Source organism: Sinocyclocheilus anshuiensis, unplaced genomic scaffold (genome assembly GCF_001515605.1).
Source record: "Sinocyclocheilus anshuiensis isolate Anshui unplaced genomic scaffold, SAMN03320099.WGS_v1.1 scaffold1371, whole genome shotgun sequence".
In the NCBI taxonomy this organism is placed as follows: domain Eukaryota; kingdom Metazoa; phylum Chordata; class Actinopteri; order Cypriniformes; family Cyprinidae; genus Sinocyclocheilus; species Sinocyclocheilus anshuiensis.
The window spans coordinates 881889-895220 of NW_015539833.1; the positions used below are offsets into that span (position 1 = coordinate 881889).

The window sequence follows — 13332 nt, forward strand, 5'->3', positions numbered from 1 at the left end:
ATCAAATCAGCATATTAGAACGGTTTCTGAAGGATCTTGTGACACTGAAGACTGGAGTAATAATGCTGAAAATTCAGCTTTGCATCACAGGAATAAATTACATTTTGAAATATATTCAAATAGAAAACCATTCTTTTAAATTGAAAGAATATTTCACTGTATTACTGTTTTACTGTATTTTTGATCAAATAAATGCAGCTTTGGTGAGCATAAGAGACTTCTTTCAAAACATAAAAAAAAATCTTATCAATCCCACACTTTTAAACTGTAGTGCAACTAGGTATTAAATATTAGGATTTGTTTTTATTGAACAGTTTTCATTGAAAACGAGTTGGTATTATGCCAAATTGCTCTCAAAACTCAAGTCTTCCCTGATTAAAAAGAGAACAATTAAAGGCGTTTCATATTTTGGTCCATTAATTTTATTATAAAAAATAATACCAATAGTACCAGTTTCATTTATCTTCATTGCCTTCAAGAATCCTGCGCACCACGTTTTCATTTAATTAACAGTGATGCATTATAACAAAACTCTGAAAGAAATGATTATTTTCTCACAGTTCACCTAATTCCATTTTTTTTTTGTGGATATAGTGTTCAAATTGGTTTGGGTCCACTGTACAACATACTTTTTGAGTGCTGTTAACCCTGTATCTCTGTACAAGTTTGTGCTTTTCCCACCAATTTTAAAACGTTGTAATGCAGCACTTGTAATATTGTTGTTTTGTTATTGATGAATCACTTTCTGTAGTCACAGACCCCCATGTTTCCTCACCTTTCCAGATAATAATGCACCCATAAGGCTGTATTTCATGGAAAGCTCAGCTTGTGACATCATTACTGTGTCCTGATGAGTGCTCTCTTTTTCCCAGGAGGAACCGCTGATTCAGTCCATAACCTCCTGTGCGGTCTTTTGCCTTCTTATTCAATTTCCCACCACTTCCATAGCAGACCTGCTGATTTTACCCAGCATCTAAATGACCCACAAACTCCAACAACACTTCATCGGTGCTGAAATCTGCCGATAATGAGTAAAGAGTCCGCAGTGGTCTCGTACACTTCTGCTGTATGACTCCCGCAGGAGAGGCAAACAGAGTAACAATGCTGGGTCTCTTTTCTGTCTGCCCCGGACCACAATGCTATATTCGAGTCCCCAGCAGGTGATAAAAGCACACAGCTGCCGTCAAGTTTTCAGGCCTGCTGCAGAATTTCTCTTACAGCTTGTAGCGAATCAGCTCATAAGGGAAATATGAATAATTAATCATAACTAGTTATAATTAATTATAAATATTTAGATCCGCGTCCAGACGCTACAAGCTTTTCTTGTGTGTGTGTGTTTGGTTTTTGCCACCTCTGGCATTCTGCAACTATAAATCTGATATTTCCCGTCACGCTAGTGGATATCAATTTGGTGTGTGTGAATGTGTTGGAGCTCAGCAGGCTCTCTTAATGCATAGCAGTCCGCTGGGATTTTCCAGGCTGCGTGCTTTCTGCTTTAGGTCTGCTCTGCAGCTGTTGCTGGTGGCTCATTGCTTTAGAGCAAATTACATTTTCATCTGTGGAGCCAAACCTTATGGCCAGCCTGGATTTGTAATGGCAGAGCAGCAAACAGAGATGCAGCAAACAGAGATGCACCCTCACTAGCTACTGTTTAACAACCAGAACCAGACCTAAATTCTAAATCAATGACCAAGAGCATCTCACAAACTCCATTTGGTGGTTTAAGAGAATTAATACAATTTGTGAATTTAGGTGCGGCTAAAGGGTTAGGCATGACACACAGCATTATATTATATTGTGCATTTTAGCATGTCTGTAATGTTGTGTTGACCAATCAGAAGCCAAGACTGGAACTATCCTGGCTGGAGTGATTTTCAATCATTTGTAGGATTCCTAAGTTTTTATTGCAATTTTGAAATGAAAGAAAAATGTGCCTTCATTGCAAGAAGGGAAATAAATGATTTTTAAAATAAACTATATAAAAGATAATGCAATATTCAGTTTTGCAGTGGTATTAGGAATACTAAGCTGTCCGTTATTAGACTGGGTTTTAGTATTATGGTAACGGGTATTAGTATTATGGTAACATGTTTTTGTAAATTTTTTTCTAGAGCCTGACCGATATGGGTTTTTTGGGGCAGATACCGATATTAGGGAGTAAAAAAAGGCAGATATCGGTATATCGGCCGATATTCTTTGTGTATATTATAGTACAGTACCAGTCAAAAGTTTGGACACTTTCCAATTCGAGGGTCAAAACATTTGACTGGTACTATATATAGAATACAGTATATACATAAACAGAATATATATACATAAACACATTTTTTGCAATGATCACTCAAATGTGGTGATCAAACACTTATAATGACGTGACAAAGATACATAATGGAGGCTGCTTCCTGAACAAGAGACCTCCTTACTGAAGTGAAAGTGTTGACTGGTGTCACTATCTCGCGAACGCGCAGGCGGATCTCCACCAAATTCGGGGGATCCCTTCAGCTGAGGAGCCCTCTCGAATGCCACCCTCTGCGCGTCGTAGGACCACGAATTTAACCACCCGTAACTCCCAAACCCCGGGAGCTATCGACGCGGGGGTGGTCTCATTCGAAAGCGGGCCACTAGACGTACACTCGATTCGCGTTCAAGAGGTTTCCTCGAGCTGAAGGGATCCCCCGAATTTGGTGCGGATTCGCCGCGCCGTTATGGAGATATGGCCGTTCAAAGTTTTAATGGTTTTCCATAGACTTAAGCTTTAAAGCGTTTCATCCAGGTCGCCAGTAGCAAACAATGGAGTGCGCTCTGCTGGACAAACTAAGTAATTACACCAAATTTTACAAAATTTGCAAAAAAAATTGTAATATCGGCGACAGGCTCATATCGGCCGATAATATCGGCAAAACGATATATCGGTCAGGCTCTAATTTTTTCACTTTATTTACAAGTATGTATAAATGAATGTACAATTCTTATGACCTTACACACCTTTTTGCTAGTTTTGTACACAATTGAATTAATAATGTTTTATAATAGATAGTGAAAGAAAAGCATCCAACAAGATAGATAGTGAAGGAAAAGCAGCCCACAAGTGATAATTACCATTTAATATAAAAAATATCCTGTTTAATTTACAGTAAAAATCTGGCTAAAAATTCACCATAAAAAATAATGTGACAATGTTTTGGGTATAACGGGACTGTCGGTTGTATATTTAACTTAAAACCATATATTTCATTAAGTGATACAATTTTAAGATGCTGAGTTTAACTGCCAAAATATGCTTTTTAATTTAAAATGTCCCAACCACTGTAATGTTACCAGGTGTTACAGTAGAAAGTCACAAGATGAATCAGAGTTCCGTGTGCGTAAAACAGGATCAGTCATACACACAAAGACAAAACACCACCAGGTGTTAAAAATAAGAAGAAACAAACTTGAATGCTTGAACTATTCCTTTAATTGCTTATTGTCTGTATGTTTTGTTAAACAAAAAACATTTCCTAGAGGTTTTAACACTGTCTTCACCCCGTTCCAAATGAGTTTGTTTGGTAGTTCAGGTTAATTTAATTCTAAACGGGTGACTAACTATAAAATCCCCAACACAACACCATATATTGACTTCTGTGTCTGTTGCATTGTATCTATTAGTACTTGGTTTGTATCTCATATTCTCAATGTGGAATAATCAACATAGCACACTTTTTACCCATTCCCATCTCTTTGATTATTAAGTACCGACTAGGAAAAATGTCAAATCAATTGTAGGACTTCAACCTTTAAAGGAGTTTCTAAAGTGGGTTGAACTGCTCCGTAACTGGATCCTGATTTAATTACCACCTTGTCTCAGGTGTTCTGAGGAAGTGTGAAAAGTAGTCAGCTTCAATAAAAAGCTCTTGCCTGGAGGCTTCTGTCGGTATTCTATGGTTTAACCTGTGTTTATATGTTCTTTTGTCCTGCAGGAGAATGGGATAGATGCTGTTTACGCTGCTCACCCTTGCCCTACATGGACAGTTGATTGGGAGAGCCTGCCGGCAGCTGTCAACCCCACTGAAGGTAACCTTGGGTGTATTTTCCACACAACTGGAAGACAACCTTTCACCTTTAACATGCCAATTGTGATAAGCATCTTTTTTATTTATATAATATTTAAATATTTGTGTAGAACTTTTTTGGTAGTTATGCAGCCAATGCGCTGAGACAAAACGGGTTTTATTGACAACATCAAGTAGAGGGAGGCAAGGAAAAGATGAGTAAGAAAAGGGGAAATTCCTTGTCTCTCTCTAATCTACATGTCAATAAAACCTTGTTTTTTCTCATTTCCATCAGCCAATCCTGTAAGGATGCTGAGAACTGTTTTCACACTCTCTTTTGAAGCATTCAAAATTGTAATCCACTATGCATGACAAAAAATATACTTGTCAAAGGAATAACAGTATTGCAGTACTTCCTTGGTTTCCTTGATTTCATTTTCAACTGTTGCTGCTTCACACAGTGGCTGATATAATTTCAACAATTGATGTGACAGCTTTAATGTCTATGACTGATAGGCATAGAATAAGTCATCTAAAATCAGTTTTGGACCATTTTGTCTCCTATTTCTAGGCATTGCTTTGACTTTTTGTAAGCAAATGTATACCTGTAGAAATGTGTTTCCGAGCAGAGAGTATTCATGCCTGTCCTGTGCTCAGGGGTCTTAACTAGCTCAAACAGCAGGCAGCTGTTTTTCACCAGGAATGAGTGAGATGCCAATCACCTCGCACAGACAGTCGAGTGAGCTCCGTGGAGAGACAGAAATCCAGTTCATTTAAAGAGTCTGGAAACAATCCTCATCGACTCACGCCCCTGAGAGCATAATTTACTTGAGTCAAAAGACTACATATAATTCCGGTTGGTAAGAAAGACAAATACAAGGGATGTCAGAGTTTGTGCTTAAGAAATTTGGTACCTAATTGTCTGCTTTTTGAGGGAAGATTTTGAAAAGAAACGCTTATCTCAAATATATAAGGAGCGTAGAACATCCTTTCCAGTGTTATCATTAACTAAAACTAAAATAAAAACGAAGACTAAAATTATTAAAACAATTTTTTTTTTTTTTTTAAATCTGTTACTTCAAATAAATGTTAACTTAAATAAAACATTAAACAAAAACTTAAACTTATTTTATTTTAGCTATGTGCCAAGTCGTGATTTCTCATTGTCTTTTATTTAAATTTGAAGTACTAAAATAGCTAAAACTGAAATAAAAATTAATAGGAGAACTGTATAGACAATTAAAATATATATTAATAAAAATGACAAAAACATGTATAGAAAGTTAATGGTGACCACCGCTATCAAACCAGATTATTCTTAAGTTTTGGTCTGCTCCTTACACAAAGCTATCATATGCCTTCAGTAGACTTGGAATATGGTGACATATATGGACTACTGATATTATGATTTTTTTTTTTTTTTGATGTTTGACAGCCTCCAAAATTGCATTGCATAGAAGAGAGCAGCTTGATCATTCTTCTCCTTTTGTTTTCCATGAGTGAATGGAAATACAGGTTTGGAACGGTTTAATATGCAGTTTCTTTTAGCCCATAAGACATATTCCATGTATTTTACTGTAAGGCCAAAGTAACTGCTTTTTCCTGCATAGGCCAGGGTCAAAGGAGAGTTTCATGATTTTTACTTTCTCTCAAGATAATAACTGAATATTGTAGCGTCTGGACCAATCAAACACACAATATATATTTTGTTAGCTATATTTAACAAATACTCTATTTATTATTTGAGGCTTTTAGGAGATGTTTTTCTTTTTATCTTCAGTGTAGTCTGTAGTGAACTTCCATTGCTCTGTTCACATTTGCATCAAACTCTATTTCAGAGATTTTTTCAGAGATGAACTCCCGAATGAGTATAAATGATTGTCTGCAATGTGCTGTGAGAACACAAGTACAAATTCCCTGGACATTTTAGATGGTCCATGAGTCATGTTGCCTCTGCTGCTGATTTTCTAGTGTTTTAATGCAGGGCCCTTCAGAGAAAACAATTCTGATACACACACTGAACATAGGCACTTAGGTGAACCCCCACATGCAAAAGTATGTTGCTTTTATTTGGTACCATCTTTTCCTTTACTATAGTAGCTCTCTGTCTGTCAGCATGCGCCCACACATGCCTCCCTCTAATGTCTTTTCAAGTGCTGAATTCATGAGCAGTAACAGAGAGAAGGTGTAAGAACAGAGAGGCCTGTATATGTCCTGCTGTTTGTTACGAATCCTCTATCACCTCAGCACTCCACTAATCGCTCCTGTCGCCTTTCAACACTCAGGTAACCTGTGGAGTAAAGACAAGCTCCATTGTTATGGGATTGTCATAGTCGGCAACTGTTGGAGAAGTTGTATCAGCAGTCTGCCTGTGCCGCCCAGAGCTCTGACACTTGAATTGTTGTATCGTAACTTTAAAACCAGGTTACTCAAGCAGACATTTAGATGTGCTGTCAGCAGATCCTGACTTCCCACACAAAGGAAAACATGGTCTCCTGATGTTTAAGTGCTAGTCAGTAGAGCTCCTGACTAGAAGATGGTGTAGGAGTGCCTCAAGGCACCGTGTTGGGCCCCTCCACACTGTGGGACTAAACATTATCTTTACATGATTTTCCCACTATGTGTATGGTGATGATAACCCCATGTTCACATTGAACATTGAGAGTGTCCTCTGGGACATTTTCTACCTCTCTTGTAATATTTTTACCCGCATTTAGTTGTTTCAGGGTGTGTTAGTTTCAATGTCTGCGTCATGGGATAAGATGTTGGTATGTGGGCATGTCTATAGAGGAGCTGTCGTATGGACAAGATTACAGAGTCCGGTTTCATTTGAGAGATTGGCTTCAGCACTAGAGTCTTTGGAAATTTGACACGCTCTGTTCCCAAAAAGGCAGTGAATGAATTTTATTTATTGGCAGTTTTCTTTGGGAGCCATTTTAGCTAAATATTGAGACTACTGCAACTACCACCCACATTTTGCAAGCCACCTTCTGAGTGCTGATAAATATTGTTTTAAATTGAGGGCAGTCTGTGGGAGGATTGCATCGCCAGGGTTTCTATTATGCAGTTTGTCGAGAGCAGGAGAGAGAACTAGTCACTGTCACCACTACAGAGCAGAGAGAAGCCCCGGGGGCCACCTGGGAAACGTGGTTGGCTGTGGTGCCTTGAATGTAAATTCATTTCCACTGTCAACAGCGGCCCTATTGAGCATTAAGACACTCCAGTGTGTTTATGTGGGAAGGGGCCGTTTACATGGGAGGTGCATTCCGGACACATCAGCCTGTTTTGGCAGCTACTTGTCTGAAATGCTTCATCTCTAGACAGTTTATGGCCATAGAGGAGGGAAGGTCAAATGAAAACCTCCAGAACCTTCAAAGAAGCGTTATTGCTCAGTCACATGACTGAATGACTTAGAAATGACTTCTAAACCCTTAAAGACACATGCTGCTTCATCTTAAGGAGCTAGACTTTGACAGTTGGCAAACGTTCGGTCAGTAGTGGTTTTTAGACTGGAAGAGACCTTCTTGGCTGACTTATAAAAGTGATCAGCACAGTACGAGGCTGGCATGCAACCCTGTAGCAACCTTGCAGACATGAGTTTGTTTCTCGGTGACTCAAAATAACCTATGCACCCCGATACTTGGAAACTTGTTAGTTAGATTTCAATATTTTATTGCCCTTTTTTGTGCAATTTGCATCAGATAGTCTGTGGCAGTGGAGTCTTAGGCAGAGATAACCTGCTGCTTTGCCTATTATTGCTCACTTTAGTGGCTTGGCTGTATTAACACATTTAGAAGCATTGTGAATAGTTACTGTAGCTTAACTTATACCTGAATTAGTCAGTGTTGATGCTCCGACTTCTCAAAGCACCATTCAGAGTTGAATTGAAACTACCTTTTAAATTACACTTCAGCTCTTGAATTTAGAATTACAATGTGGAATTCCAGTTCGAATATAAGAATGTAGAATTAAAATAAATTTAAATGCATATAACTGTAATTTTTAAACTTTGAATGTTTGCTTGAAAAAGCCTTTATTGAAAGTTTTGAAAATGGTTTTTAAAAGTCTTTTATATATATTTGAGATGACCCCACAGGTATATACATTTGTATTTTCTTTATATATTTCATCATATTTAATAAAAATTAACGTTTGTGCATCAGGGTATAAGAACACTTCATTTCCCAGAATGCACTACCTGTATTAATAATTACATTTCAGAAAGTTCTTCCTCCTATCATTTCAATTCAACTTTGTGTTGATTGTGGCCAATTCAATTCAAATTCACACTCCTGGATTGAAAGTGAGCCAAATCTTTATTCTGAAAATTATCTGTATTCACCAGATAATTGAAGGTGTAGGTCCCACTTTTTCCCCCCATACATGTGCCAACTACAAATGCCACTTACCCTTCCTGGAGCTGATATTTCATTCAGTTTGATTAATTGAGCCTCCATTTCTTCAGTTAGATTGGTTCAGTTAATCAATACCAATTAAATGTTGCTGTCAAAGCTGGCTTGCGGTTTTGTTGGTCCCAACTGGAGATTCATCAGCACTTTCTCAGCTTGGTAGCGGTTTCGATATAGGCCACACTCCAGAGAGCTTTAAATGAGTTTTACTAATTGATGAAATGTCTGAGTCGTGAATTTGAGTGCAATACAGCAGTTCTTTTTATTTTCAAAATGCCATCTAATTAATATTCATGTGTGTCACTTTCTTAACCTGGTAATGTTATTTTTCTCATGTAAAGAAGGATTTGGGTTTTTTATATTTATAAATATCTATCCTTATGCAGTGCTTGGGTGCCCACAGTTGTTGGTTAATTTAATTTATGCTTGTTATAATTTACAGCCTGGTTACAGTGTGAAACAAGCATCTCTTCTGCTCTCTTCTCAGCTTTTAGATTGTCCTTGTTAATTTTCATGCTGTGTTATTCTGTTGTTATCCTGAATAATACATTGGATCAGGCCATAAAGAACCATAAATTACAAGTGTTATTTGCATTTAATTTCTTTTTTTCCACCCTTCTCATGTCTCGCTCTTCTGCATTTTCACTGTATCTTCTTTTCTTCCTTTTCAGATTCTCATTTTATACACAATGTCTGTAGTTAGCCATCATCCTTCAGATGCTGACCTCCACCTGTAACTCCTGTCTAGCTGTCAAATTAATTTTTTCCTGAATGTCCACTTGGGCATACTGGATTTCTGCTCTCAAATGACTGGCTTTCAAGTTTTTTTTTTGTAAATATACCATTTATGCTGAAGACTCAATAAAACTTTTTTTAAATAAAACGTTTTCTTTTGGATTCAGTCGAGTCCGTTTACAAGAACACCAGTAGTCACATTCAAAACTCTCTTTTCTCACTTTTTTTTGGCTAAAGATGCTCATGCTTAACTGCAAAAAAGCACCTAATTATCACCTATTCCTTCCAAAGGTCTGTGAAGAGTCTTATCGAGACCTCTTTTTTGGTTATTGATCTAAGGAGTGGATAGTTTTTTGTTCTTAGCAATTTGGGAGCAATGTTGTTCAGCTTTTCAAAAAAAAGAAGAAAAAAAAAATCCTTTGCTTGTGTTCTGGGTTTTTTGCCAAATTTGTGTCCTTTTTTCATATGATAAGCCTTTAGCTGCTGACATTTGATTTCTTGAGTGGTGTGATACAGGCCTCATTATGTTTAAAAGCACGACGAAAAGCCAGTGCCAGCGTCCTTGTTTAAAAAGCACTGTTGTTGAATTGGCAATGTCAGAATCTTCCACTTTTCCTTTCTTCCCGACTAAAATCTTCTTTGCGAGCCAAGTGATGACTGCTATAAAATTTTTGAGGGCCTTTTTTTTTTTGTTTAATCTACCATTGCTTGAATTGATCTTAGATATTTCCAGATGCATCACAGTTAGTGAGTTGCGCACCATTTCTTTTTTTTTGGTCTACGTTACAATGCAGGTGCAAAAAGATAGATGTAGATCATTCTTGGACTGCGCTGAGTATATTTGCTGTCTTCAGGTGTGAAGGCTATTTCCTGGAGTTCAAACATCTGTCAATGTCAGTTCAGGGAGCCAGTGCTTCACTTGAAGTTCTCCGTTGAATGATAACATGATGTTAAAGGCAAGATAGATGCCTCAGTTGTGGTTCCTCTGGGTATTTAATTTATTTTTTTTGTCCTAGATCACACTTTGAACAAAACTTTGCACCAAGGTAAGCGAGAGTTCTTCATGATAGAGTTTATGGGACCAAGATGGAGTGAAAGCATAAACGAATCTAGTGCATTTACTTCCTGCACCTTTTGTATCTCTGAAGGTGTCTCATCACCTCTGACAGGCACGTCTTCATTGGGTGGCCAGCACCGAACACAACTGTTTTTACAACACCCGTGCTCCCTCACAACTCAGGTGTGAATTTGAAACTCTCTGGTATGGCGGAGATGTGTTAGACAAACAGAACAACTATTGTGCACATCGCCGTGGAACAATGTAATCTCTGAAGTGTTGTTAGAAGGTGGTGGTAAGGGTGGTGTTCAGTTTCAGAGGCTGTATTTACATTTCTCCAGACTAGGCATGTGTATGTTTTGGCGGCGTCTTTGTCTGACATGAACCCACATACTGAAGGTACGCATGAGGACATCAGTGTTATCATAGCTGTGTTGGATTGGGCATTAAATACAGATTATTTCCAGGGGAAGTAGTGTAGGGTGTGTTAATGTATAGGGGTTTATGGGTGTTCCCAACTAAATGGCTTTGCCATAACACCTAGCATCTCTAAAGCTTATAGCTTTTAAAGCACTTCTACTTAAGTTGACCATGCATTTATTTACATTAGAATAGCAATGTTTTGCAAATACCATCCGCTTGCAACACTGAATATTGGGTCTTTGGTTTCATGCAGTTAATATGATCTTTTTATAGGTGTTTTGTAATATAAAACCTAATTTGGCTTGGTATTTCAAACTACTATGTTAATATAAAGTCTACATTTTATAACGCAGAACCTCCTCTGTTGTCCAAAAAGAGCAGTTTAATCTGTGCTTTTGTAAAATGTACACCTTGTTCTCTCGACCAGAGATGTAGATGCTTTTATTAATCTGTCTGAACAGTTTTGAGGTTAAATAATCTAATTTCTTTGTCATTGGATAATATGGATTCATGAATTTATTGATGTACTGAGTGAAACCATTCAATCTGGATTCATACTATATAGGCCAATATATTATTCATAGAATTATATAATGTAATTCATACTGGTATTCTGTGGTTTGATTTGTCTGTATTACTACATTTACAATTTAGCATTAAGTGCACACAGTTCTTGAGGGTGACATCTTTCCCTGCACCATGAATTAACTGAAAGTTGCTTTGGATTAAAGCATCCACATAAATGTAAAATGTAACTGTATTATTCCAGCTGATATGACAGATGTAGGGGAAGTTCTGCAATAATTTCTACAACTTTCATCATTACAACTGTGCAAGGCCTTAGTTTAAAAACTTGCTGTAGAAAACATTGGAGGGGCGGGGAAAGTTTTTGAAAAGAAGGGGAAAGATTTTGAGAGACAGCACTCTCAGTAAAGAGTCCCATGTGGCTTGCAGCTGCAGGTCGAGTACCTAAGCTCTAGCATCTACGAAGATTCTCTGTTTTCTTTCTCAGATGGAGATCATTTCCCAGGCCTCTCTTAAATCCTGACTTAAAGCTGGGCTCCTCTGCACCATGCTCATCTTTCTGTGAGAGTAAAACATTTCTCGATCGGATAGTTCCTGTCAGAACTGGAATCATTCTAGCTGAAAGGGCATAAATCCCAGCAGGCTTTTGATCATTCCTGCTTCTGCATCTTGCAACCCAGGTGGGTCGCTCTTCTAGGCGCTTTTGTCAAATTAGAATCTGGTCCTTGTCTTGACAGTTCAGTTGTACGGAGTGAAATGAAGGCGCAAATCATCCGGAGAGAATGAAGTGTTGCACAGGTACTTTTTGCACTGCCTAATGGCTGTTCTGCCTGGCTTTTTTGGTTGACTAATAAACCGAAGGGCTGCTTAAATCTCTTTGCTCTCTCTGACAGCATGTCTGTCTGGAGATGGGTCGCCTTTTTCTAGCTCGCCGTCACTCTTCTCCTTCTCAATGTCTTTGAAAGAATGAGATGCGCACGTCCATCAAACCCAAGGAGGTCCATAATTGCTGATCAAAGCTGGCATTGGACCCGTAGAAGTATGCTGTGTGACCTTTCCAAGCAGCTGTCCTAAGCAGAGACATAAAAATCTGCAGACAAGGAAAGACATTCATTCCTTTTCAGAACCTTTCAAAAACAAATTGGACACTTGAAAACATCTACTGTAATACAATGAATGGTATATGTTGGTTGCTAAAATCATGATAAATCATGCTAACCAGACCTTGATATCTTGACCGTACCACATCCCTGTGCTGCTTTATTGCGTATTTACTGTAAAACTGCCAAAAGGCTGTTTCCCCCTTTTCACACCATGTTCTTGTAAGAGCAAATTGTGTTGGAAAGAAATATTTTTTCTCCAATTGCTGAAGAGCAATTTGATGTTGAGGTTTTGCACTTATTTCGGCTCTCTTCAGAAACAGTGCAGTGATTTTGGTTGCCCTCAGAGCGGCAGTCAGGGAACATCATGTCAGGATGTGAAACACTTTCTTTTCAAAACCACCTATGAAGACCATTTTTTCTGGTCTTGACCAGCACATTCCTTCGTACTGAAGAGTTCCCTACTGAAGGTTAAATTGGCATATAAGTGAAAGGTTTATCTCTTCAGTTCAGTAAGTGTTTTATATCTTCTCTGTGCACAGTCTCAAGTTTTTACGGTGCCTCTGCCTGTAACTTTGCAATGAACAATGTTTGAAGTTTTAGATGGTCAGCATAATCAGGTGCATTTTATGAGTCTCCTCCTCTCCTGTAGCTGCATTTGGATTTGACCGTAGAAGCTTTATGACTTTGTAAATCTCTCAGCATGTCATGTGTGGATAACAAACCTGAACATGTATCTTTCTGAGAGAATTTTAGATGCCAGCATTGGTGTTCAAATTTAAATCAAATCAAATTCCAAATAGTTAGAATGCAATACTGACCCAAAAATGGGTTGGTTCATATAATATTTAGACTTCTTAGCACTTCTTATGAATTATATTAATTTATGTATACATGACTCTGTGGCTGGCAGTAGTTATTAACTATTGACACCAAGGCCCCCTTTATTTCTCTTACTTCTGCTGTAATCACATAGTCAAACTTTTTTTTTTTTTTTTTTTACAGAAACTAGGGGGGGGTAGAATATTAAAAAAAAAAAAATACAATTATTA

General features: G+C 37.9%; 1 protein-coding gene across 1 annotated transcript in view; it reads left to right on the forward strand.

The window, feature by feature from the left end:
- The window catches only part of LOC107684312 (glutathione S-transferase C-terminal domain-containing protein-like), a 46762-nt gene that overhangs the window by 12162 nt on the left and 21268 nt on the right, over positions 1–13332 (forward strand). Inside the window, exon 5 of the mRNA XM_016480546.1 lies at positions 3960–4053. Within this exon, the coding sequence (XP_016336032.1) occupies positions 3960–4053 (94 nt within the window). The remainder of the gene's footprint in view (positions 1–3959; positions 4054–13332) is intronic.